This window comes from Zootoca vivipara, chromosome 10, assembly GCF_965207765.1.
Source record: "Zootoca vivipara chromosome 10, rZooViv2.hap1.1, whole genome shotgun sequence".
Taxonomy (NCBI): Eukaryota; Metazoa; Chordata; class Lepidosauria; order Squamata; family Lacertidae; genus Zootoca; species Zootoca vivipara.
This window is the reverse complement of record NC_142593.1, coordinates 45,173,978-45,201,488: the sequence shown is the minus strand read 5'-3', so window position 1 is coordinate 45,201,488 and position 27,511 is coordinate 45,173,978. Positions and strand designations below refer to the sequence as shown.

General features: G+C 44.4%; 1 protein-coding gene across 4 annotated transcripts in view; it reads left to right on the top strand.

The window, feature by feature from the left end:
• The first annotated feature begins 5,459 nt into the window (after positions 1–5,459).
• The window catches only part of OSMR (oncostatin M receptor), a 41,897-nt gene continuing 19,845 nt past the window's right edge, over positions 5,460–27,511 (top strand). The window contains exons 1-8 of one of the 4 annotated variants that reach the window (XM_088653230.1): positions 5,460–5,599; positions 11,320–11,437; positions 17,817–17,895; positions 18,733–18,935; positions 21,790–21,949; positions 23,364–23,621; positions 24,506–24,644; positions 25,642–25,766. In XM_088653230.1, coding sequence (XP_088509356.1) covers positions 17,826–17,895; positions 18,733–18,935; positions 21,790–21,949; positions 23,364–23,621; positions 24,506–24,644; positions 25,642–25,766 — 955 coding nt within the window. In that variant the 5' untranslated portion in view covers positions 5,460–5,599; positions 11,320–11,437; positions 17,817–17,825. Of the gene's footprint in view, positions 5,600–11,319; positions 11,438–16,550; positions 16,697–17,816; positions 17,896–18,732; positions 18,936–21,789; positions 21,950–23,363; positions 23,622–24,505; positions 24,645–25,617; positions 25,767–27,511 lie in introns of those variants that run through there. The other 3 variants (XM_088653226.1, XM_088653229.1, XM_088653228.1) reach the window with 3 other exon arrangements.

Sequence of the window (27,511 nt, the reverse complement as noted above, 5' to 3'; positions counted from 1 at the left end):
CTGAAACAAGTTTGCTATTTCACTGGGAGTCAGCCCTAGTTTATAGCAAATGCATAGCTGTCAAGTTTTCCATTTTCTCGCGAGGAAGCCTATTCAGCATAAGGGAATTTCCCTTAAAAAGAGGGAGGACTTGACAGCTATGAGCATATGCTTCAATGTTGTTTGCACTCATGCCGTGCTAACGGACTTCCCAGTCTTGTTGGCTGCTGCAAGAACAGTCTAGGTGGGGCTGTGGTCTGATTTAGCAAGACTCTTCTTATGCTATTACGTTTAATAATTAGATCCTGAAATTGGATTGTAGCATTTAAGGAAAGTGAACCAGATAAGTACACCACAATGCTTTTCAACCATGAGAATTAATGGATTTGGGAAAGAAATGGACAGGTATCGGCTGCTGAAAGCCCATTTAAGTTGGCCCAAACAGGCCTTGGTCGGATCCAGCAAAGCACTTTGTGTATGGAGACTGAGCTTTCAAAGTTCCTTTTGCTCTCAGCAGGAGCCATCTGAAGGTGGCCCATATAATTTCTGAGTTATCAGTTTATCACAGACTCTTTATTTGAAAAGGTCAGAACAGCTTATGTATGATTTCCAGATAAGTCCCCTGCCTGTACCCCTTCCTTCTGTGGGTACAAATCATACTGCCGTGCACAGCTTTCAACATATGGAAAGGGACTGTGAGACTCTGGGCTGGAAGCCGAAGTCTTGGGGGATGGGTGGTCTTTTCATCACTCCTTCCTGTTGAAGGTCGTGGCCCAGGGAGAGAGAGGGAAATACTGGAGGAAATCCACTGGCTGCGCAGGTGGTGCCATCAGGAATTGGGCACAGTACTCTAGGTGTGGTCTGACCAAGGCAGAATAGAGTGGTACTATGACTTCCCTTGATATACTTCTGTTGATGCAGCCTAGAATAGCATTAGCTTTTTTTGCTGCTGCATCACACTCTTGACTCATGTTAAGCTTGTGGTCCACCAAGACCCCTAGATCTTTTTCAAGCCATGTGTCCCACCCCCCATCTATGTGAATATGTTGCTGCACATGTAGGGTCCCTCCTCATGCTTGCCAAACACAAGGGTGTGTGGTCACAGGGGCGTATTAGTGGAAGGGCTGGCAGGTGGAGCCTCGTTCCCCTTCTCAGTGCATAAACTGTGTTCTTTGAACGCTGCTAAGGCTTGCTCAGTGCATAAAATGACACAGAGAGATCGGTACTATTTGCCTAAAGATTTCATAAGGAATCTGGGAATGTGGAAAGGAGTGGAGATTAGTATATAGTTGCAGTGGATAATAAAGGAGCAGTCCTATGCCAAACATACATTCTGCCCACAGAATTCCTCCTCTGAAAACACCACTGAAATCCTAGTTCCTCTCTATCAAGAACATTTGGGTTTGGGCTCTTGTTGTTTACATGTTTGCCAGCCTTGCATTCTTATTTAAAACAAAGAACAATTTCTCCCCATCCAAAACATTTCACATTCCAACTTCTCTCCCCGCCCTCCCCTGTTAAATATCCTGTCTGGATTGATATATGTGTGTGTTATGAAAATATCCAGAAAGCTTTGGGGGTCGTATGTGTTTTGTTTTTAAAGACTTTGGTCTGCAACATTAACCTCTTTCAGGTCAGTTTGCAGGAGTACTGTACGGAATATGCATGTGAAGGTCGGCACTTTTATTATTGTTGAATGTTGGTGGAACACCCATTTCATGGGAATCACAAAACCTTAATTGCTCCATCATGTTGCTGGATAGGAAGAGTCTATGGAAATTTACAGGAACGCAAACTTAAAGCATTGACCTACTGCGCCATCTAGCAGGAACTCAACAGACTTTTTTTCCTCCACTGGCCCTTGAGCAGATAACCCCGAACAAATCTGTGTGGTCTTGGCAGCAGCATCACACACAAGTATGTGAGTGCATTAAAGACTAAAGGCATGAAAATGATTCTCCTTGAGAGATACAAAGCAGATCTCTTTTTGATGGGGAAAAATACGGCAAAACATGCATGCATAAGCACCAGCACTTCTTTTTCAACGAAAGCTTTTTGCAGCCAAATCTGTACCGCTTCAGATGCTGGGGGTATTATAACCAACAAGGCTAGTAGCATTGACAATCTCATTCCCTGTGAATTTCTCTAGTGCCTTTTTAATGTTTATGAACACCAGTTGCTGGGATCACAAGTGGGAGAGTGAGCAGGAGATGCTATTGTGGTTAAACCACAGAGCCTCAGGCTTGCCAATCAGAAGGTCGGCGGTTTGAATCCCTGCGACGGGGTGAGCTCCCGTTACTCGGTCCCTGCTCCTGCCAACCTAGCAGTTCGAAAGCACGTCAAAGTGCAAGTAGATAAATAGGTACCGCTCCAGCGGGAATGTAAATAGCGTTTCCATGCGCTGCTCTGGTTCGCCAGAAGCGGCTTAGTCATGCTGGCCACATGACCCGGAAGCTGTACACCGGCTCCCTCGGCCAGTAAAGCGAGATGAGTGCTGCAACCCCAGAGTCGTCCGCAACTGGACCTAACAGTCAGGGGTCCCTTTACCTTTTTACCAGCTTTGTAGGCTTCCTAGAGGATTGGGTTGGCGAGAATGCTGGACTAGATGAGCCTGAGATCTAATCTAGGATTAAGTCCCATTGAACTTGAAACGATTGAAGATATGGCAATGGCTACATGAGTACGTTGCTTTACAATGAGAGTAGACAAATTCATGGAGGAAAGGTTTACTGGATATGTTTAGCTCAGAGGGCATGTACTTCAGAATAACAAATTCAGGGGAGGAAACAATGAGTGCGGGCTCTTCTTCTTAAGCCCTATTTCTGGACTTCCTGGAGATATCCAGTTAGTCACTGTTGGGTAGATGCTGGAGCAAACAAAGACACCTTGGTTTCATCCAGCAGGAGTCATGTTAGGTTCTCTGGGTCACCTGCTACTATGGAGCACAACATCTAGAATCATAGAGTTGGAAGAGACCACAAAGGGCCATCCAGTCCAACCCCCTGCCAAGCAGGAAACACCATCAAAGCATTCTTGACTTATGCCTGTCAAGCCTCTGCTTAAAGACCTCCAAAGAAGGAGACTCCACCACACTCCTTGGCAGCAAATTCCACTGCCAAACAGCTTACTGTCAGGAAGTTCTTCCTGATGTTTAGGTGGAATCTTCTTTCTTGTAGTTTGAATCCATTGCTCCGTGTCCGCTTCTCTGGAGCAGCAGAAAACAACCTTTCTCCCTCCTCTATATGACATCCTTTTATATATTTGAACATGGCTATCATATCACCCCTTAACCTTCTCTTCTCCAGGCTAAACATACCCAGCTCCCTAAGCCGTTCCTCATAAGGTATCGTTTCCAGGCCTTTGACCATTTTGGTTGCCCTCTTCTGGACACGTTTCAGCTTGTCAGTATCCTTCTTGAACTTAATATCCATGCTGTAAAATGGGGTTGGACAGACTTCAGTCTTGTTAGATCATTGTTGTTGTTGTTGTTGTTGTTGTTGTTGTTGTTGTTGTTGTTGTTCACTAAAACCCCAAAATCTACCAACCCTTGCCGGCTGCAAGAGACATAACAGGCTGCACTCTGAGCACATTCTGAGCCTAGGGATTTATTTCCAAAACTGAACTGAGTCCCTTTGCACAAAAATCCTGGTTAACTTTCTTCATTTCAGCAGCATGATTTGGGTGGGGAAAGTAACTTGATTTTTAAGCAATTGGCAGCCAGAAATGCTAGAACAGGGGTGGCCAACATGGTGCCCTGCAGATGTAGTTGGATTATAACAACTGGAGGGCACGGCATTGGCTATCCCTGCCCAAGCTGATCATACCATAAATTATCCAAAGATTTTGCAGTAGATCCCAATCTGCTTTCTGCCCCCCCCTGGCTTTAATACACAGTAGAAAAGAGATGAGTCTATAAAACATCTGAAAGAGGAGTGGGGGAATCTATTAACAGCAACAATTTTTCTTCCCCTGGATCTCTGAGTCAACTCAGGTGGTGAAACAAGACTCTTAAAAATGACATCACTGTATCAAATTTCCCCTCTCTTCCTAGGGACATGTAAGAACACATACCCTATCCTATGATGTTATCCTGTTAGGTGCTTTCCTGCCCATATCCTACTCTTAGTGTTTGGTTCTGCCCCTCGTCAATGTGTCAGGAGGAGAGCTGTCCACCATTTTAATTGTTTAAAGTGCTTGTGATACATTTATCCACTTAAACATTCATTTGGAGCCAGAGACACAATCAGTTACTATTTTCTTAAGCAGAAGAAACTGTTTCCAGACACAGAAAGGAGTTGGCTTCAGGATATAGTGCTTAAACGTTTTTGGTATGTTGCTATAGTCCCTATTGTGTTGTTGTATTGTTATGAAATTATTCTTGTGATCAGATCTTGTGATGTATTCCTGTTTTCTTTGCTGTAAGCCACTTTTGAGCGTGATCCTTTTCATGGAAATGCAGCATACAAAGAAGACGCTGTAGACAAGCGAATGCCTTGCCCCATATGCTCTTGCGGCCCACTCCAAGGTCACATGTACAACATGTTATATTTGTGTGTATGCTCACTGGGTGACCTTGGGCCAGTCACCATCTCTTAGCCTAACCAGAATTACAAGGTTGTTGTGAGGATGAAATGGGGATGATGAGAGCCATGTACATCACTTTAAGCTCCTTGGAAGCTAAAAGTAGTACATCAATGTAATAAATAAACCACACACACACACACGTGTGTGCATAGATATGTGAAAGTAAGGTAGTAAAAAATATACTCAACAAATCTGAAGGCAGTTCTGTATGGGAAGTTTTATTGTTTGATGTTTTATTCCGTTTTTATATATGCTGGAAGCCTCCCAGAGTGGCTGGGGCAACCCAGCCAGATGGGCGGGTTATAAATAATGTTGTTGTTGTTGTTGTTAATTTATATTGCACGTGTGAATGAGCCCAAACCAGACGTCGTTCTTGGGCGCCCCGTGCAATTTCTTGTTGGAAAAGCCGGCGGACGGCTGGGGGCGCAGAGCAGGAGCGCGGTGCCCGGCCTTCCTTGCTCACTTCCTGAACTTAAGGTGCCACATTCCTCCGTTTCGCCAGAAAGTCGTATTCGGTGTACGAGGGAACAGAAAAATCTCCCCAAATCCCACTGCAGCAGCGGTGGCGAGCAAGGCTTTCGCAAGAGCGCAGAGAGGGCCAGACGCCGGTCGGCTTCCGTGGAAAAGACGTGCTTTCCACCCAACTCGAGGATGATTGATTCACGCGGCGAAAGGCGGAGGAGGTCGGGCCAGGCCGCCGCCGCCGCCGCGCGAAAGCGAACTTGGCGCAACTTCCCTCACGACGCCGCTCTTAAAAGTACCCGAAAGCTCCATAACATTGGTGGGGTCGCGCCGCCCCGGGCGCTGTGCCACCTTCCTGAGGGGAATCCTCTCCCCTTCCAGTTAAAGGTTGGGGACGTGGGGCGCTGACTCACCGCGGTTGGGATTCGCACACCCTTTTCTCCCCGCGCCCTCCAAAGTTCCCCCGTCCCCATTGGAAGGGAGCGACACGCGGCGGCGGCGGCAGAAGCAGCAGCGGGATCTCCTGGTTCCCCCATCTCTTCTCGACCCTCTTGCGGGGGCCCCCACGGGCGCCGTGAGTATCCCCACCTCCATTGCTGGGCCTCTTCGCGCCCTTCGTTTCTTTTCCCCCAATCTAGGAGTCTTGAAAACAAGAGTGTGTCTCTCTCCTTCCCTCTCTTTCTCCCTCTCTGGTCGATGCTCGTGAGTCCGGAGGGACAAAAATCGAGCGCGTCGTAGTTCTGAATCGTCACGCAGCGTCAGGTTTATAGCTCAGGGCAAACCAACATGGGCAGCTTGTTAGGAAAGGATTATTAGGCAAACTGTTGCTTGAACTAGATTTTGGCTTCACCCAGCAGGGCTGTTCTTTTGCCATGACCAGTGCCAACCTTACTATATGCTTTCAACCTTACTGTATGCTTGTGAAACATGGACCACTTCTAAACGCCATCTCCAACTCCAACGGTGTCTCTGAAATTTTTTACACATCACTTGGGAAGACAGGCAAACTAATACCAGTGTGCAGTACAGGAAGAAGCAAAGATCACCAGTGTTGAAGCCATGATTCTTCAACGTCAACTTCGTTGGACTGGTCATGTTTTGCGGATGCCCGATGATCGTCTTCCAAAGCAACTACTCTATTCCGAACTTAAAAAATGGAAAGTGTAATGCTGGTGGTGAACAAAAGAGGTTTAAAGACTGTCTCAAGGCAAATCTAAAAGTAGTATAAACAACAACAATTGGGAAACACTTGCCTGTGAGCGCTCCAGTTGGAGAACAGCCTTTACCAAAGGTGTCATGGGCCTTGAAGACACTCAGGATGCAAGGGAGAAACCTGCTTAGAGGAAGGCACGCTTGGCAAATCCACACCATGATCAACTCCCACCCGGAAACCAATGTCCCCACTGTGGAAGGACGTGTGGATCCAGAATTGGCCTCCGCAGTCACTTACAGACTCATTGTTAAAACCATGTTTATGGAAGACAATCTTACTGGGCTATGAGTGATTGCCAAAGAAAGAAGAAGACAACTTGAATAAAATGTTTTTGGGGGGAGGTAAGCCCCGCCCTGCATAATAGATCACATGACCTGACTTACACATGCCATTTGAATGAAAATTCCCCTCAACTTGGGGGGGGGGGCATCCCCTCAAATATTTTATTGTGGGGCTGAAGGGACCCCTGCCTCCAGGAGTTGGCTTCTATGATGAAGGCGGTGATTTTGGTTTGCCCTCTGCTCTTTAAAACCTCAAAGGCAGGTACCTAACAGGTGGGAGTCTTCCTAAGTCTTGTGCTGAGAGAAAGTTGTCGTTGTTGCAGCAGGTTGTGTTATACTGAGTCCGGCCATCAGTCTATGCCTGGTCAGTGGCCATATGTTTACTGGAAGAACACAGTAGCCCTCTCGTGTTCCTAAGCCTCAGTGGCTGATGCTCAGGATGCAGGATGCACCTGAACCCACAGGTGATGCACAGCCATGATGAAGATGCTTTTGTTTATGCCTCAGTCCACTTTGTGTTCTGAAGCCGTCCAAGGTGGCAGCAGTTGAGGCAACTTGTGGTTAGCGAATTCCAGTTTTAACTGCCCTATGCTCTTTTTTTTTGCCAGTCTCTCACCATTTGCCGAATATGCTTCGTCAAAAAACTCACATCAAGCAAGGGAGCAAAGTTGGGTGGCATTCACTGGCAAAATAAGAGGCAGAAAATGCAAGAAAATCCAGATTTAATAGCTTGGTTATCAATAAACCTTTTTCATGATTTCAAGTTACAAGAAAGGAGATTCCGAGGAAGAACTTTTCTTCCTCAGGGCTGTTCAATGGTCTGCCTCAGGAGGTTGTGGGCTCTCCTTCCCTGGAGGTTTTTAAGCAGAGGTTGGATAGCCATCTGTCATGGATGTTATAGCAGAGATTCCTACATTGCAGGGGGCTGGACTAGATGGCTCTCAGGGTCCCTTCCAACTCTACAGTTCTATGATTCTATATGAATATCTGCTTGTCTCTATCCACTTTCTCCACACCAGGCATCCCCAAACTGCGGCCCTCCAGATGTTTTGGCCTACAACTCCCATGATCCCTAGCTAACAGGACCAGTGGTCGGGGAAGATAGTAATCAGGGCCGGCTCGTCGTAGACCCCCGGTGGCGCAGTGCACCATGGCGTGGGGCTGGTAAGCTGGGCACCGGCCTGGCAAGGAGGGCGCCGCGCGACGAAGCCGCGCGGAAACCAATTGCGCCCTGCGAGGGCGGGGCGGGCGGCGGAGCGATCTCCGCCCCTCAGCACCAGGGCGCGCGATCTGCTCAAGACGGCCCTGATGGTAATTGTAGTCCAAAACATCTGGAGGGCCAAAGTTTGGGAATGCCTGCTCCACACCATGCAGATCGGCCATTTCCCATCTCCCTCTCCCCCTTACTTTTCTTTTCTCTAAACCAGGGGTGGCCAACTCCCAAGAGACTGCAATCTACTCTGAGTTAAAAAACTGGCAGTGATCTACCCCCTTTCAGGTCAAAGTTGTTGAGCTTTTTGGGGGGGAGGAGGAAAGCAGGGCAAAAATGCTGAGCTTTTTTAGGGGAGCCAGAGTTGTTGAGCATCTTAGGCGGGAGCCAGTAGTTTACCAGTGATCTACCACAGACGTCCAGTGATCTACCAGTAGATCACAATCTACCTGTTGGACGTGCCTGCTCTAAACTATAAAGCCAACAACGTAATGACATTTCCTCATAGAAGGGCTCTTCCAGCCCCTTAATAATCTTTGTTGTCGTTTTCTGCACTTTCCCCCCAGCACCAGAGTGTCCTTTTTGAATGCACAGTGACCAGAACTGCCTGACTTTCTTGGGGAATCCTCAACTTTTTTTTCAAAACTTAAAAGCAGCTGAGGTGTCAGGTGTGTGTGTGGGTGGGGTGTGTGAGTCCATTTTCATTAGAGTAATAGTGCTGTGACTTTTTCTAGAATTCCCTACCCTCCAAAAGCTGCTATTTGTTCCAGTGGCAGAAAAAGATGGCTGCCTGTTTTGTTACTGTATTGTTCCCTCTCCCCCTCTGCCACCACCACCCAAAAGGCTAATAGTACTTTCAGAGAGAGAGGGCAAGATTCAGAACAAGTGGAATTGGTGGGAGTTGGTTACACATCCCTCCTGCAGTACCAGTCAAAGTTTCCCTGCCCCAGCACAGCAGCTTTATTATTTATAATATTTTTAAAACTCAGGGGTCAATGGTCTGATCACGTACCTCCTACCCCACATGACATGGCTTAAATTTCCCAGAACCCTCTGCTTCCAAACCTAGAGTCACCACTGCACAAAATAGATCTGATTCAGCAGGGATCTTGCACGTGAAGAGTGGGGACTCCAATTCTGCTGGATGGCGTTTGTAACCTACGGCTGAACTGTGATTTCTCAGAAGAGATTTCTCTGAGGCTTCCCCGATAATGCTCTGTTGATTTGGTTTTCTGCTGTCATGCAAAAGCTAACCGTTTCTCAGAAGATTCTGTGAACGGTCTCTGCCTTTTTTGTGTGTGCATTCACTGCAGTTCACCACAACCCCCAACAAAATGGGCTAGATCCAGCTAAGTTTTACTGGAGAGGAGACCTGTTGACCTTTTCTACCTCGGTTGTCGGAGGTGGTACACCTCTGAATACCAGTTGCTAGGAGTCGCAAGTGGGGAAGGGGGCTTGTTTGCAAGGAGGTTCTATGATGTTTGTCAAGCAATCAGTTCCCCATGCTTTCCAGTTCATTTTCTCATCATTTTCCTTATTGCAAAAAATCTGATTTTGAGGGGAAGTGGGTTTGTGTTGCAAGAGTACCAAATCAAGTTTAATTGTGCAACCAGAATTTGCTGCTGCTGCTATTATTATTATTATTATTTTATATACACCACCCTTTATCCAAAGATCACAGGACATTTTCCAGTATAAAAGCACAAAATGCATGACATAATAACAAGAAATGCACACACGAAACAATATTCTCCCAAGGCACATTTAAAATGCCATAGATTGCTTAAACATCCCAGGGCCTAGGAGGTGACTGTTTTTGCTGGTTCCTAAAGATACGTTTTGAAAGTGTCAGGCTAGCCTCACTGAGAGAATTCCACAAATAACATGACTGAATGCCATCCAAAAATAGTGGATCATCCCTGACTCTGTTGACTGACTGATGTAAGATGAACTTCCAACAATATGAGGAGCCACAGGTTCCTATCCTGAACTAGGGACACCTGGATTAAAAACTTGCATACAAGAAGCCTTTTGGTCCTGTTCCCTTCTCCAAATCTTTGCGTGTTGTGTCAGTTATGATGCTCTCTGGATGACCGGGACCCAGTTTGGTCTTCCTCAGATTGCCTACCTCACAAGGTTGTTGTGAGGATCAAACGAGGGTAGAGAAAAGCCATGGGCTCCTTGAAGAAAGGAAGGTGTGATGATGTAATAAATAAATTTAACAACTTTTCCCATGACTGTCCGATTGGAGCAAAACAAATAATGAGTTTCATTGTAGTAGTGCACGATTGTAGGTTTACAAATGCACCTGGGCATTAATGTAGCAGTAATGTTTGTAAAGGGAAAGGGACCCCTGACCATTAGGTCCAGTCGCAGACGACTCTGGGGTTGCGGCACTCATCTCACGTTATTGGCTGAGGGAGCCGATGTACAGCTTCCAGGTCATGTGGCCAGCATGACCAAGCCGCTTCTGGCGAACCAGAGCAGCGCACGGAAACACTGTTTACCTTCCCGCTTGGAGCAGAACCTATTTATCTACTTGCACTTTGACGTGCTTTTGAACTGCTAGGTTGGCAGGAGCAGGGACCAAGCAACGGGAGCTCACCCCGTCGCAGGGATTCGAACCGCCGACCTTCTGATCGGCAAGCCCTAGGCCAGGCATCCCCAAACTTTGGCCCTCCAGATGTTTTGGACTACAATTCCCATCATCCCTGACCACTGGTCCTGTTAGCTAGGGGTCATGGGAGTTGTAGGCCAAAACATCTGGAGGGCCGCAGTTTGGGGATGCCTGCCCTAGGCTCTGTGGTTTAACCCACAGCACCACCTGCATCCCATACATATTTGTACTCTGGGTCAAATTAGCTCAGTGATAGCGCACTTGCTTTTCATGCCAAAGGTTGCAGGTTCTATCCCAGACATCTCCAGGAAGCGGATTAACAGAGAATTCCCATCGGTGTCCAAAGCTTTAAAGACTCACTACCAGCCACCATAGGCTAGGAGGCCTCAGCCTTTCTGGGCCTGGAAACACATTTGGAAATCTAAGAAACTGCTGTGGAGTACCCCAAAATATCCACTTCACAAAGCAACAAGTGGTGATGCTCAGATCTCTTCTCCCAATTAAACAACAAAGGGAAACACCTATGCACCACACACAAAACAAATTAAGACAGAAAAAGCAGGGAGCCCCACCCAAAAGAAGGTAACCCCTTTCAGCCAAAACACCCTATCCTTATTAAAATAAATAAAATTCAGAGGAGTTTTTGGCAGGTGCCAAGAGGGACGTCTGAAAGCACCATAGTGACCACATTGTAGATAAGAGCAGTGGTCTGACTCAGTATAAGGCACCTTCCTATGTTACATCCCTTGGATCAAAGGAAGTACTGTGCGAAGGGAAAATACATGCAAATAATAGGTGGGCACTTTCGTTTGTGAAACGCCACGTTTTCTTTCCCAGCAACTGCTTTCCTTGGCTGGGATCTCGCTGGCCCATTTACTCACTCCTTTTGCACTGTGGATGATAACAATAACTTGCAAGAACAACAAGAAAACATGAAGGATTAAAAAAACAAAACCCTTTTTACCCTGAATAGCAAGGAAAAGAAGAATGGAAAAAGAGGAAGCTCAAAGCACGTTGTGACCAGATAAGACAAAAAGATCATTTGGGAGAGTTACACAAGACCGCTGCACAGAGAAAGCCACAGGGACGAGGTATGTTGCCTTTTTGGTTTTTAATGTGCTTCTTTTAATTATTTCAAGCAATGTTTTACTTTTGCAGCAAGGCCCTCATGGCAGGAGGGGTGCTAGCTCTTTTTCCATCCCATTTCCTTGACCTAAAGCCAGGGGTGGGCAGAAAGTAGATCTGATCTCCTGGCAGGTCTCTGAGTTGTTTACTTTAGATCGGGAAAGGATTTCTACCTCCCAGCAGCAAAAAAAATGACTCTTCTCTCCTATTGAATTAAGTTTGGGATATCCTAGCAGGATCTAAATGGCCCCTCTGGGGAAAGTGGGGAATATACTTGTAGCCCAATGGTCTTTTTCTCTACCACTCCCTACCTTGTGGGGGTAATAGCATGCTTGGGGAGGGAGACTTGGATCAGAATAACTGTTTAGGGAGAATGGGCACCACCCTGATCAAAACGGAGTCCCGCAGGTTGGGGGGGGGGAGTTTGGGAGATCCGATCCCCTGCTTCACATCTGTGTTGTCCCTTGAGCTGTCCCTTTGTATTCCTGCGTTTATCTGAATGACTACTAAACCATCCTTGCTTTCCCTCTGCCACGCACCTGCTTTCTATTAAACAGCAAGCTGATAACATGCAGAAATGCAGTATTAGTATACATTTTTCCTGGCACGGGGATAAAATTGAAGGGAGAAGCCTTACCTGCTTAATTCCCAAATGTTTTCCCTGCTTCGAAATGCACAGTGGGGAGCCCAGAAAAAATATTTGCAGCCCTAGAGTCAGAGCTCAGATAAAGGAAGGAAGGAAGGAAGGAAGGAAGGAAGGAAGGAAGGAAGGAAGGAAGGAAGGAAGGAAGGAAGGAAGGAAGGAAGGAAGGAAGGAAAAGGTTCCATTGTATATGCCAATCCCATGCTGAGTAGGAACCCTGGCTTCTCTTAGCTGTGCTATCTGAAGGATGGCTGGGAAATATCTTTCCCTGGAGAACCACTGCGAGTGCAGACATTGGCAGGCTACTTGGACTGATGCCTTAACTTCATAAACTGTTCAGAACCATCTCCCAATTTTCTCTTTTTTTTGTTTTGTTTTTACTGAAGAGCAGCCTAAGGCTAAGCAGCCAGTTTGAGCAAGGGAATGATAGTGGGGAAGCATGAGGGAGGGGAAGGACACAGTTTACTGGGTCTCAGAGATCTAAGGGACCTGACCCAGGCTGTAACCACATAATCATGAGGTAAAACAGCACCCATGTGAAGTTCGTGAGGCAGAAATGGCGGTTATCTTTTAGCCTCTCCTAAAGACTTATCTTTTTTTCTGCAGGCGTTTCCTGGCTCATGGGATTTTACCACACTGCTTTGTTTTACTGATAATTTTATTGGTATCTTTCTGTATCATTTATGATAAAATGCTGGCTTCAATATTTATATAATCTACTGATTGTTTCTGTATATTAGGCAGTGTGCGAAAATAAGGCATGCTCAGTGATATGTCTAGAAACCTATTTCCCCTTCTCTGTGCACCTATGGTCCTGATTTGCTAGAGTCAAGAAGAAGTTCTGTTAGAGATGGACAAGAGAAAAATCTGTGTTTCCCTATATGAAATGATGTCTTAATAACTTCTGCATAGTCAGGATGAAGAGACAAACCTAACTGAGGGTGTTGAACCTTGGGATAGTTTGGGGCAGTGCTGCTGGTAGGATTCAGTTAGTTCTATTTGTATAGGCTATGGATTTGTGTTCACCCATCCTCACTTTTATTCTCTCTCTCTCTCCCCCCCCCCTCTCTCTCTCTCTCTGTGTGTGTGTGATATTTTTATTGAGATTTTCCAATATATTTTAACATAATCAATACTAAATAAAAAACTACATTTTATATTTTCTTGACATCCCCCAATTTCCCTTTCTGGTTTTATCACACATTCATTTCTTCTGCCTATAATTCTATTTAACTTATACATTGATGTGGAGATGGTAATCTTGCCAGATGTTTGCTGCTTGCTGAGACTGGGATTTGCAGCACCTCTTGGGTGTGGGTTTCTCCAGATGTGCTGGATCTGTGTACCGTTCCCCTAACTGGTGAACCGTAAGAGCTAGTTCTTCAGTAAAGAGCCTTCTGGCCCTGGGCTGACTCCACCCACTTAGGTTGGCCCTGAATCCCTCTGGGCATTAAGGGATATAAAAGGTTTTTCTTTCGGTTCAGCCATATTTGAGCAGCATGGCTTCTGTGAGCTCTGGGGTGCTCCTGCATCTTTGCTCCTGACTCTTTGATTTGTCTATTGCTCCCGATTCCTGCTGAGTCTCACTGCTTGCAGTTCCTGGCTCATCCCACTGTGCTGCCCACAGCCCAGCTGTAGCTTTCACCAGACACGCTTTACTCAATTTACCCACTGGTTCACACTTTCAACTTGGTGGCTGATGGAATTCCACATTCTGGTAAGGCAGATGCTTAGGATTACTTTTGCACAAGTAGAAGAAACTGTGTTGATTGTGCTCGTACTTGGGGATGCAAAGCAATGTGGCCTTAGAAAGAGTGTGCATGAGTGCATGTGTGTGTGTGTGTTATGGGATGGCTATTTGGGATTCTGGTGGAGTACCTTCTGTGCAAAAATGGCTGGGTGGGTTATATGACCATATTAACTTAGACTGCCACCCAGATGCTCTGGTTCACACAACCCCTGGTTGTGCGTTGGTAACGGGCATTGCTAGAGAAACAAAGGGACATGTGATACATACCCATGTCCAGGGCCGGCCCAATACATTTTGGCATCTAAGGCAAACCCACAAAATGGTGCCTCTACATACACCAGGGAAGAAGGGGTGGGTGGCAATCTACCGCAGGAAAAGAAATATCTACATTGGGAACAAGGGAGTGAGTGAAGATCTACATAGGAGACAGGGGTGGTGGTCAAATCACCCTTTGTTGTTGTTTAGTTGTGTCCAACTCTTCGTGACCCCATGGACCAGAGCACGCCAGGCACTCCTGTCTTCCACTGCCTCCCGCAGTTTGGTCAGACTCAAGTTGGTAGCTTTGAGAACACTGTCCAACCATTTCGTCCTCTGTCGTCCCCTTCTCCTTGTGTCCTCAATCTTTCCCAACATCAGGGTCTTTTCCAAGGAGTCTTCTCTTCTCATGAGGTGGCCAAAGTATTGGAGCCTCAGCTTCAGGATCTGTCCTTTCAGTGAGCACTCAGGGCTGATTTCCTTAAGAATGGATAGGTTTGATCTTCTTGCAGTCCAGCAGTTAATCAAAGGCTGTCGCGGGCCCTGATGCACATTTTTTATGTCCTAACTTATATTTATAGATGCCTCTGGGCAAATTAAGTTGGTGGTTGGCTGGACTTCCATCAGCGTAGTGCTTTTCATTGTCCTCAGCTGTGAGCAAAGTTTTTAAAAGAGGATGTAAAGGTGCATTGGGGCTTGGGGCCCAGCATAAAGACCCGGGGACTGGCTCTAATAATGCCCTTGACCAGTAAAATAGACAGAGGCTGACTGTGTGGTTTTGTAACCCTGCTACATCCCATTTCTTTAAAATGCATGGTTTCGTTTTATTGCAACATCATTGTAAATCAGTGCCATGGCATAGTAATAAAGGAAGCTGCTTAACTGTCGCAACATCTGTGGAAACATCAAAGTTCTGTAAATATAGAGAGCTATGATATGCGCTGAAAAAAATAGCGAATATGTTTGCAACTATCACATTCCATCTTAGTTCCCAAGAGCTCAGGGTGCTGCATGCTGGCTTCTAGATTCAACAACCTGTTGGGTTGGACTGGGAGAGAGTGAGCACTATACATCTCACCTGAGTGGCAATTTGAAACCAAGTCTCCCTGGTCCTGGTTCTCAAGTCTAGCTCAGGAGTGGTAAAATTGTGGCCCTCTTGACGTTTCTGAACTACTACTCACATCCTACCTGACCATTGACCATGCTATTTGGGAGTCCAACTACAACTGGAGGGTGACAGGTTTCCCACCAATGCTCTCGAGTCTAGCCATTCTACCATACCCTACCCTACCATAACATTTTGAATCCGTAATCCTGGACACCATCTTCATCTTTCATTGTGAGAGCACAGGGACCATTTCAGTTGCCATGACCTTGCGTGATCTCTCATGGTGGTTTCCCCCTCCCCCAAAAGTGCTTTTCCAGGCATGGTGCCCCAAAACACATGTTTTGGGGTTGCCGTGCAAGATCACAGACCCCGATAAAGCACTTTTCCGGGGGTGGGTGGGTGGATCACACTGCAAAATCATGTGAGATCACAGCAACCCAAATGGCCCCTGTTCTTTCACAATAAAAAAATGAGATTTCCCAATTTTTCTGGGATGCTTGCCGGGTATGCCGTACTGTTTTATCATTTCCAATACAGGCTGATGTTGGCAGATATTTCATTAACTTCCATCAGCATGACCAGTTCAGAAGATGGGATGCTGTATCTTAATGTTGAACCTTACTTTGCTGGCTGACCATTCTGAATTGCATCCAATGGGTGATTTATATGCATGTGCTATTTGGCACATCTGGCACTGAAACAAATAGATTTGGCTGCTCCTTCCTTGTCCTTACTGGAATCTATCACACAGCAGCCCATTAAACATCGCAGTCTAGTGGAGCTCCAACATAATCTATGCATTAACTGCACACATATGGGTTCTGTGGTTTACTTTTGTTTAAAGGGAAACAAAAAATTCCAGAACATCTTTGTTTCTGCATAGGAACCTTCCTTCCTCCACATTCTCTATGATTACTGATTTTTAGGGAAAAAAAATTGGCTAGCTTTTAGAACACTTGACATTCATAAAAACAAGAACAGTCACAGCAAAAACAAAATACTGCTACATTACTGTGGAGTTCTACCAGGGAAATATTTTCCAAATGCCAATTTAGGACTGCAAACTCTTCTTGTTCTATCTGTGGAATTAATACTGACATTCTACTGACGTTTTTCAGGGGGCAAGAAATTAAACAGAAAGAAATTTTAAAAAGAAAAAGGTGCTTGAAACTGTAATACAATGCGATAATGTTTATATAAGTAATGCTATTATTTCAATAAGTATACATTTAATCACAAGTCATCATAATCTTTACAAAAGCATTTCAAGTCTCATCATATTTATCCATGCACAATCTGTGTCTAAAAGCAATCCATTCATAGGCTGCAAGAGTTGCCATATCTTCTATCCAATGATCAAAGGGGGCCAAAAGTATTATCTTCCCAGTGAATCAATATTGGTCTTTTGGCAGAAGCAAGGGCATGACGAGCCCATCTGTGCTAATGAGCTGTCATACCCCATAAAACTGGTAAATATACTTTGTACGCATTTCTTCCTAAAATGGGGGGTGGGGAGGCTATATGGTATTCCTGTAAATGTATTTTTATGTGCCTGTTTTTTGAACCAGAACTGTGTTACTAAATCGAGAGAATTCTGCTGCCTGACCAAGAGCTGCTTTCTGATCTCTGTGTTAGTGCAGGACACATGAATTAGGTTGGGTTGCATCTTAGCATAAAGGAATCTTGCAGTTTAGCACATACAGTAAAGCAGGGAAAAGTTGGTTTTAACCTCAATTTAAAAAGCATACACTAGATAAACACCACATTTTTTTTAAAAAAAAGGCAGTATCAGATAATTTTATTCAGTGGCTTTTATACATAGAAAGTCCTGCTTGTTGGCATTCTTGGAGTTATATTTACAGGTAGGTAGCCGTGTTGGTCTTGTGTAGTCAAAACAAATAAAAAAAATCCTTCCAGTAGCACCTTAGAGACCAATTAAGTTTGTCATTGGTATGAGCTTTCGTGTGCATGGATGATAGTGAACTAAGGTTTCTCAACATGGGCGCTTCATTCTGTAACAATTTTTTTTATTAGTTTTCATTACAGTTGTGCCACTGTCATGATCCGGCAGTTTGTTCCTGTGCTCACAGTGGCCAGAGACTCCTTAAACAACTCCCAAGCAACAGTTATTCTGGCTCCTAATTGAAAACTGTCTAAGTTAGGGAAAAGTCTCAGAGAGGCTTGACTGAGCAAATAGGCTCAATCAATAGCAGTGCTGCCCTGGTAAGGTGTGGCAATGCACCATATGACTGACAGGTGACATCACTTGATTGGTGGGTACCATAGCTGCCAAGTTATCCCTTTTTTACAGGGATTTTCCCTTATGCTGAATAGGCTTCCTCGCAGGAAAAGGGAAAACTTGGCAGCTATGGTGAGTACGCGTGACTTAAAATAAAAATTAAATTGCCAGTTTGGATCTCCGGAGGGTCAAGATTAGCCCAGGGACTACCCTATTTCTGTCCAAGATTATAGCGGTTCAGATCTACTATTATTATTTTATTACATTGTTTGAAAATTAATTTGGGGTTGTTGAATGTGATTCCAAACAGAGGATTTACCCCAAAGAAATGTATTGCTTGTTTCTTTCAGGTATAACCAATGGAGCGTTTGGTGCTTCAGACGGTAGTGCTCTATATAGTATTGCATTCTGGCCTGTTTGAAAATCAAGGTATGTATATGAATGCTTATTTCCTCGAAAAAAATAGTACATATATAGCAAGGCAACAATGTGTGTTTGAGTGTGTGTACCAACTGGGATTGGTAATTTCCTGCTTTTAAAAAGAAAACTGGTAGAACTTACGAGTATGTACCATAGTACAGTGGTACCTTGGTTTAAGAACAGTCGGGTTTAAGTTACAGGTAGGTAGCCGTGTTGGTCTGAGTCGAAGCAAAATAAAAAAATTCCTTCAGTAGCACCTTAAAGACCAACTAAGTTTATATTTTGGTATGAGCTTTCGTGTGCATGCACACTTCTAGATGTATCTGAAGAAGTGTGCATGCACACGAAAGCTCATACCAAAATATAAACTTAGTTGGTCTTTAAGGTGCTACTGAAGGAATTTTTTTAGTCGGGTTTAAGAATGATTCGGTTTACAAACTCCGCAAAACCGGAAATAGTGTCCCGGTTTGAGAACTTTACCTCGGTCTAAGAACGGAAGCCGATCGGTGGAAGGGCACCAGCGGTGAGAGGCCTCATTAGGGAAAGTGCGCCTCGGTTTAAGAAAGGTTTCAGTTTAAGAATGGACTTCTGGAATGGATTAAGTTCGTAAACCGAGGTACCACTGTATTCAATGGAGCACACTTCTGAGTAGACAAGGCCAAACGAGGTACATTTTCTAAGTATCTGTGTCCTTAAGTGCAGGGATTTTTAGTTATTTTACACAAAGCTGAAGTAACAGGTGATATGCTACGCCACAGTTGATGGAACTATTCTTGGGTAAATGTTACCCTAAAGACTGTTCAACGGATCCTGAAGTGTCAGCGAGTCTTTTCTTTTCTCCCTTAGATCGTAATCTGTTTCAACCTAGAAACCTTGAGATTTCCATGAGGATTCGTCTTCAGCAGCTATCAGTGAAATGGGATGTTGGCAGTGATTCTGAAGCAGATTCTGAAACAGAATTTGTTTTTAATATCCAAGTCAATCGAACCGAAGAGAAGATTATTGACTTCCCAACATTTCGTGAAGTTCCCAGACCCTGGCTTCTCCAGGTATAGGTGGGAAAGGCCTGGAACTGGAGAGAGCTTTTGCCCGTCAGTGTAGTTAATACTGGGCTTGATGGATCAATGGTCTGGCTCAGTTTTAGATGGCTTCCTATGTTCCTATGAAAACCAGATAAGCCACATACATATGTGTTCTCTTCTATGCCTGTTATTCAAAATACACTTACCAGGCTGCATTAGAAAAAGCAAAACATTTGAATATAGGCTGGGGAAAGCTATTGTTCTATGTTGAGTTGAAACCCAAGATTCTTAATGCCTACCACAATCCTTAGCCAGTTCCTTAAACTGCTGTAAATACTCAGAATTGTAATTGCAAAAGGGCTGAATCATAGAATTAAATACAGTAGCACCTCGGCTTACGTTACCCTTGGGTAACGTAAACTTTGGGTTGCGAAAGTGGCAAACCTGGAAGTGTTTCACCCCGTGCGCATGCACAGAAGCGGTCTACCGCCATGCGCACATGCGCAGAAGTGGTCTACCGCTTCTCCTCCGGTTGCGAAAACCTCGGGATCTGGCTGGACCTCTGGAACGGATCTTGTTTGCAATCGGAGGTACCACTGTGGTATCTTTTCTCTAGTCTTCCTTATTTTCTGGGATATGGAGGCATATTTATGAAAGAATTGCCTTCCTCATTTGCTCTTGAGGAATGACAAAGCTTTCAAATTCAGGCAATGGCTGATTAATGCGTGTCTAAAAGACATGCGATCACCCACATGCACATTGCACTGAACCCAGAAGTGACCCAAAAATGTCAACACAGCATGAAAAGGGTGTAATGGGGGGGGAGTGTCATGGGGCAGGGGGCACTTCTGCATGCAGGGGTCAGGAACAGAACCCCCGTGCGAAATTGCTATCAGCTGTGTACAATTTTTAAAAAGCCAAACAAACCCAGGTCTGTAGGGCATTGTCAATTTCTCCTTGGATTTTGTTAGCACGTAATCAAGCATGGGCTGTAAGTTTTGTGAATAAAGCTGTTTAAAATAATAAAAATAATTCAGTATTTAAGCTTATGGTTAGTCCTTTTAAAAGTAGAACCAATGTTCAATAGTCCAGCAATAAATGGAATGCTGCGGTGTGGTGTCAAGCAAATCTAGTGGATTTTATTACAGAAATTTAAGGTATATTTAATACACTTAACACATACTTCAGGCTATCATTTAATCTGACAAAGTAGAAAGTATCTGTCTAACCTATCTAACTGAAAACAAGTGGAACATAAGATATAAGTCTGTTGTGTGTTTGTGTGTGTGTATGACTAGATCTTTGACTGAGTTGCTAAACCAAGCTGATATTAGTGGAGCTAGCTTTCAACGTATTGGTCTTACGTATGTTTTATTAGCGACTGCCTCCACTCGTATGTGAATGTTGCCAAATCCCAGGCACATTTTGCAAAAGTCAGAAAACTCAAAAGGCACCACTGGTGTATGTTGAGTCACCAAAATGGAATGCCATGCATTCACTTGGAAGTCTGGGAATGATTCAGGCTTATTCGTTTAGTCTGCGATCCAGTGTTATCTTTCAGTAAAAGTGGCTAACCAAGAAAACCAAGGAAGCTCACTGAGTGACCTTGGGCCAGTCACTGCCTCTCAGCCTAATCTCCCTCACAGGGTTGTTGTGGGATTTAAATGAGGGGGGGGGGGAAGCATGTAAGACACGTTGAGCTCCATGGAGGCCAAAGGTGGGATATAAATTCAACAAATAAATAAATAATCTAGAAAGACTTTCCAGATTGTTGTAGGGAGACCTACTGAATAGTGTGGTCTGTGTCATTTGGGGCTGCAGTGAGAGGGAAGGATTGCCTGGAATTGAGCAGAGGAATCTTAAGCCAATGTTTAAGTTCAATAGACAACCCCCCCCCACCTCCCAGCACTGCAACCTCATGCAACACACATGTTGCGGTAGGTCTTTCTGATCCAGACAGGTTATAGCAAGTACCGGTAAGTGGAAAAACACAGAAAAAATAGAAGTGAACCATTGGAGGGGAAAATTGAATAATATTATAATTTTAGAATATTTAACGGTGAAGATATGCAGAATGAAAGGATTTAAGGTCAGTGAGAAAGAGGAGGACTGGCTGGAGAAGTCACTGAATTATTTGGGTATGTTTGAACAAATTGAGGTAATTAAAATTTTAAAAGCTAAATAAACCTTGCAGAATGTGAGATACAGAATTGTACATATTGTACATATGTACAGAATTGTACATATGATTGATATAAATATGTTTTATTGTGGATGTACATCCGCTGTATCGGCAGCCTGGGGGGGGGGTTCACTTTTGTTTGTCGGGGTTGTTGGTGATTGGTATAACATGAAAATAATTTTTAAAAAACTTTTAAAAAAATGGGAGGGATGAGGCACAGTGGCTTCCACAGAGGACGAGGACATAGACAAGGAGGAAGAATGAGGAAAGATCCGTTGTGCAAGCTTGAGTTCTGCTCATGCAATATTGGAGACAGCCCTATGATTATTATTTTTAGAACGGTCACTCATCCACATACACAGATGCCTGCACATTTCATAAGCTAAAGCGTATAATCTGTAGAATTCTAGAGTTGGGAGGGACCATGAGGATCATCTAGTCCAGGCATCCCCAAACTGCGGCCCTCCAGATGTTGTGGCCTACAACTCCCATGATCCCTAGCTAACAGGCCCAGTGGTCAGGGATGATGGGAATTGTAGTCCAACCCCCTGCAGTGCAGGAATCTTGCACCCAACATGGCGCTCGAACCCACAACCCTGAGATTAAGAGTCTCAGGCTCTACTGATAGAGTTGTCCCTAATTATTCAACTAAGATATATATTGCCTCAGTGTTTTCCTTTTCAATTGCCTGCTTTTTAGGAGAATTATACGACCATTCTCAGTAAATCAAAAAGACATCTGCAATGGAACTGGACTTCAGAAATACCCTTGCAGTGTGCAGCTCATGCAGTAAGGATCAGGAGCATGGTGAGGTTTTCAGAAGTTTGGAGCGACTGGAGCCCATGGAAGATAGCAGATGGTGAGCAATGAAAGAGCAAAATTCCCATTGGGGCAGGCATGTCAAACCTGCGGCCCTCCAGATGTTTTGGACTACAATTCCCATCTTCCCCAACCACTGGTCCTGCTAGCTAGGGATCATGGGAGTTGTAGGCCAAAACATCTGGAGGGCCGCAGGTTTGACATGCCTGCATTGGGGGAACTGTATTATCACTGTTGCATGTAAGGATAGAGACCCTTTAGCCTGGCCGATAGCAAGGGCGTTTTTGAAAGCTGTTGCTCCAAATATAAGGCATGCTTGTTTACACATTTACACACACGTTTTGTTGGAGAACAGCATTACAGAATCGGAGGAAGTGTGAATTTTGAAAGATATTGGAAGAATTTTGAAAGAATTTTGTGCTTCATTTTTTATGTCCTTTTGGGAAGTGTTGATGTGTTTGATTTGCATTAAGATCTTATCTGCTTGCTCCCTTGCCTGCTTGATGATTTCATTTCTATACTGCTCCATATACTGAAAATATCTCTAAACTGTGTACAGAAAACTGAAGCAACAACGGACAGCTTAAATGTTAAAATTACATACAGTTGCATGTGAAAATGTTACATTAGTACAATGTTACACACAAACACACGCATATACAGTGGAACCTCGGTTTACGCCTACCTCCGTTTATGAAAACCTCCGTTTACAAATGCTGCGGACCCGGAAGTGTTTACAGCCGGGTTCCACGGCGTCGGATGCACAGATGCAATCTGCGCAGCGTGCGCATGCGAACAAGCGATCTGCGCAGTGAGTGCGTGCGTGCGCAGAAGCGCTCTATCGGCGCTTCGCGCGCATACAGAAGCGTGCCTTCAGCGAGCGAATGCCTCGGCGAGCAAACGCCTCCACGGAACGGATTGTGTTCACAAACCGAGGTACCACTGTATACAGTATAATCCATATCAATTCATTTTCCTTCTGACACCGCTTCCATCCCTAGGACTCATTAGAGTCAAAATATCAAGGAAACCTCTGAGACAACTTCAAGATGAAACAACAACATCCAGGTGGTTTGTTGTTTGGTTTGTTACCCCCAAAAAGCTCAGAACCATGTAGAAATTTTAGGACTGTCCTATGTACCTAGTGGCGTGAGCTTTCATAGAAAGAAGCCTTTGAGGTGGTGGTGAAGTCACACACACAAATGTACAGTGAATTCCAGTTACAATGAATGAAACGTAATCCTATAATACTTCTTCAGAAGTAAGCCTCATTGTGTTTGTTGTGTTTATTCTCTGGTAGGAATTGTTGCCCTGGAAACTTTTTTTTTATTTTTAAATTAAAACTCTTAATTTACAGAGTGGGGCTGCAATCGCCTCAAAGGGTGCCAGTTGCATTGTCACAATTATATGTACAAGCAAATCTCTCTCCCCCCCCCCCCCGTTGCTTTGTTCAGGGCTGGATGTCGTAAACATTCACTGGTATTTCTTATGGCCAGAGGCCGGTGAGAAGATCGTTGAAATGGGTTCTGACGTCAAGTATTGCTGCATTGGGGCAGAAAACAAAAGTGTGCCGAATTTTTACTTTGGTGATATGCAGATGAATGTTGGACTGCAACGAAGAGTATTAGTTACTTTGAAAAATGTTACTCGTTCCAAGAGACTTGGCTACACTATCCAGTGTGCTTCCGAAAGTGCATCTCTCTTTGTGACCAGTAAGCAGAAAATATTTGGTGTTTCCATTGAGGGAGGGGGATTGTGTCCCATCTGAGCAGCTTTTTATACTTACTGGCCAGGTTCATGAAGTTTTGTAACAGGAATACCTGAAGAGGAACTCGTGTCCTAAAGCTGGGGTGAGGAACCTTCTTTCATCCTGTGAGCAGAGCTTCTCTTTATCCTCTGAGCAAAAGGCCTTATCACATTCTATCTGATAAGAGAACTTGAGGAGGACCACTGATGTGCCTGGCCTGGGGAGAGTCCTGTGGGCCGGATGAAGACCAGGGGGAGAGACATTTGACGCTCCTCACCCTCTTTCCCCAGGACTGCCTCCTCCCATTCTGCACACACCCCAAGATATGTAGAGGCCCTTCTCCATATCCTGATACGTGTGCATGGGTGCTAGGTTAAGTTGGGAAGAATGAGAGAGTTTTTTTATGTGGCCACACCCCAGTTTGTGCCCCATGTCTCATTAAGTTCCTACACTACACCTGGTGATGAGTTTTGTTCACACATGCTTTTTAATTCCCCATGCTTTTTTTGGCCTGAATTGGGTGTTTTAATAATTTGCCATGCAGTTTTCAGCTTTAAAAAGACTGCTGATGATTGTTCTGTTCTTTGGACATTATTAGCCACCTTGAGTGAAAGTTTGCAAAGTAGAAAGATATGATATAAGTTATCCTAATAAATGAATATCCAGAAAGTCACCATGAGCGGCTCTATCAAAGGTGGCAAAAATATCAGTTCAAATTGATTCGATCTGCAAAATTGGTAGTCAGTTGATGGTGTGCTCACAGCTGACCCTAACAGTAATTGTCTTCCAAGGTGGTTGAAAGAATGAAATGAAAAAGAAAAACATCATAACCCAGCCTTGTTTCAACAGATCAGCCTGATAAACCCAAAGACCTAGCCTGCAAGACAGAAGACATGATTAACTTAAATTGTACCTGGGATCCTGGTGATAGAGCTAAATATACGAATGCTGATTTGCAATGTCCAGCAAACTTCACATTGTCTGACGGGTAAGTGTTCTGAAACCCTGATGCTGACAGGAGAGATCCTTAGGAAGTGACAACAGTTATGCCAGGCATCATAGTATACCCCCCCTTTTTTTTAAGGAAATGAGTTGTTGACGAAATGAATTCTAGGGAGAGAAAGTGTCCTGGAAGATGATCAGAGGGTTGGATCAAATTCATTATTTGCACACAGGACTTAGGTAGAGGAAAAACTTTATATTTGTGCACTAGGGGTGGAGGGGCTTATAGCCCTCCAGATGATGTTAAGATACCGTTCCCATCATCCCTGAGAGCCCTGACTATTGGTCACGCTGGCTGGGGCTTAAAGGACATGGTTCAGAAGGAAACCTAGTTAGTGCTAACTAGTAATTTGTACTTGAGGTGGTAGCGGGTGTCATTTTAGGGGGTGAAACTTATTTTTTTTTGCAAATTTCTTAAATGAGGGGGCTTTAAAATATGTTTTTGAGTGTGAGAAATTCAACTCTGCTATTATTTTTGTGATTGGACAACATTTAGCTTGGTAAGTCTACATTTGAAGAAGCAGCACATAAACTGCTTTCGAAAAACCAAAGAATTTTAATTTTACCTTCTGGAAATGTCAAGTAATGCTTAATGATGATGATGATGATGATGATGATGATGATGATGCAAGTACTTGGCAATCATTTTTAATTATTTCTATGCATTTTTACACACAAAGCAAAACTAAATTATATTAACAACCAAAATATCTTTTGAAATCTCAAGTAAAGTAACGACATTTTAGCTCCCCTCATTTTTGCAATTTGAAAGTTGAAAAATTCAACATGCCCTACAGGGGGTGGTGTGGGTGGTAGGTGGGAGAAATGTATGCATTTTTTAAAACCCTGATTTCCACTCCCATTATGGTCCAAATATTCTCTAATATTCTATTTCTGATGGAAGAACAATAAACTCTCTTTTCTTCCTCTCCGAAACGTCAATTACCATGTATCGAAAGTTCTTCCAACGAAACGTATTGCAGCTCGACCTCTGTACCATCCTGTTCATTCAAGATGGGCAAGCGAACCATATACAGTTTAATACTGACATCCAGAAATTGCATTGGCGAGAAACTTGCCAATCTTACTGTTGATGTAGCCCACAGAGGTAAGAGTTTATTTTCTCTATCGGTGTTACACTTTACACCTACTACCACCACCACCTCTAAAATAAAGACTAGGTTCCTGCATATTGCAGCTGGGGCAAAACATTAAATGAAAATTTAAGCTATACCCTGACATCCCCAAGTGGGTAAAAGGAACTCTTAGGTGATCCAGTTCATTTCCACAAAGAGAATTCTGGGCAAGCCGAAATTCCAGATTGGTAAATCTCAGCAAATATCTCCCTTTTACTCTGTTCTGGTTGCTCCCAAGTGATAAGAGGATGATACTCCTACTACTACCAATGGAAGCAGAAGAAGTAGGAACACAGAAAGCTGCTCTTCTACTGAGCACCAAGTCCATCTAGTTCAGTATTGTCTATACTGAAAAGCATTGGCTCCCCAGGGTTTCAGAAGGGCTACTTGGAGATGCTGTGGGTTGAAGCTGGGGTCGCCTGCATGCAGAGCAGGTGCTCTACCAGTGAGATAAGGCCAAGCTAAATCCTTGTGTTAATTTTAACCCATGAGATGGCGGTGCTTGCAATGCACTGCCTTGCCCCCTTGGTATTTCCCAGTTCCAGTATGTGGTAAAGATCCAGCTCCAAATTTCCTGCTGCTCTTTCCTTACAGGTTGGCTGCTATGAGAACAGGATTCTGGACTAGATGTGCCATTGGCCTGATACAGAACTTAATTGCCTCCAGAACTTAAACGGGGTGCAAAACAAGAGCAATATGGAATTCCCCTTCCCCCCCCCCCCCCGTTGCCTGTAGGGTGAACTACATTTAGCTGCTGAATGAATAAAATAATAGTCAAGACATATCATTTATATTAACAATGAATGTTGACATGACCTTCAGAAGGATCTATACCAGGTTATCGGTGGGGTGGGGTGTTGTTGTTGTTGTTGTTGTAAGGGATGGTCCACTCAATATTATGCAAGGAAGATTTAGCCCTATGGCTAAATGGATACTGGAAGCACCCGTTCCCCCCAGGCTTGATTTGGATTGAGACATGGGCAAAAATAGCAAATAAATGCTCTGATCAATGCACATATCTCCTGCTCACTCCTTCACCTTAGTTCTCCTGCTTGCTCTCATTTCTCTCTTCTCCCTCTTTGGTACTGCTAAAGCTGTGAAACTGATGCCAGGGATGTTGGGAAACACAGCAGGACTTCTGGGAAACTTGGCTCAGTGCCCTGTTTGCATTTGAGATAAGTGAGGGAGACCTTATTTTCTTCCCTTGTCCTGCCTCTGTAGCAAAAGCAGGTTGGTGCTGGGAGAGAGGGGGAAAACCACTTCCGCATCCCAATGGAGGTGCTGTTGTGGGCGGGGACCTTCTGCACTCTCGCGATGGGGCTGGGAGCCCAGCCCTTCACGTGCAGGGAGTTCCCGCCTAGAAATTAGCATAAATTACGTCGTCATCTGCCCAGAGAGTAGTGAAATATTCCGATAAAGGTGTTGGGGGCGGAGCTTGTCCTGAGCCTGCGGAGGTCAGGGCCGTAATGCACGCCCCAACGGCAGCTACAGAAGGCAGTTCCGGTAGATGTACATCACTGGGCAACTTGCTGGTGGTTAACTTCTCACAGATTGCAACACACGGGTTGCAGTCAGATTTAGTGGTTAGGTTCCAATGCCTAAGCCAATACCGCTCAACATCTTGAGCTGCCAGAGTTGATAACTGGGCCTTTTTTTATTTCAACAATTTGTATACAGCTCCATATTTGAAAGAAATATCGGAGCAGCTTACAACGTT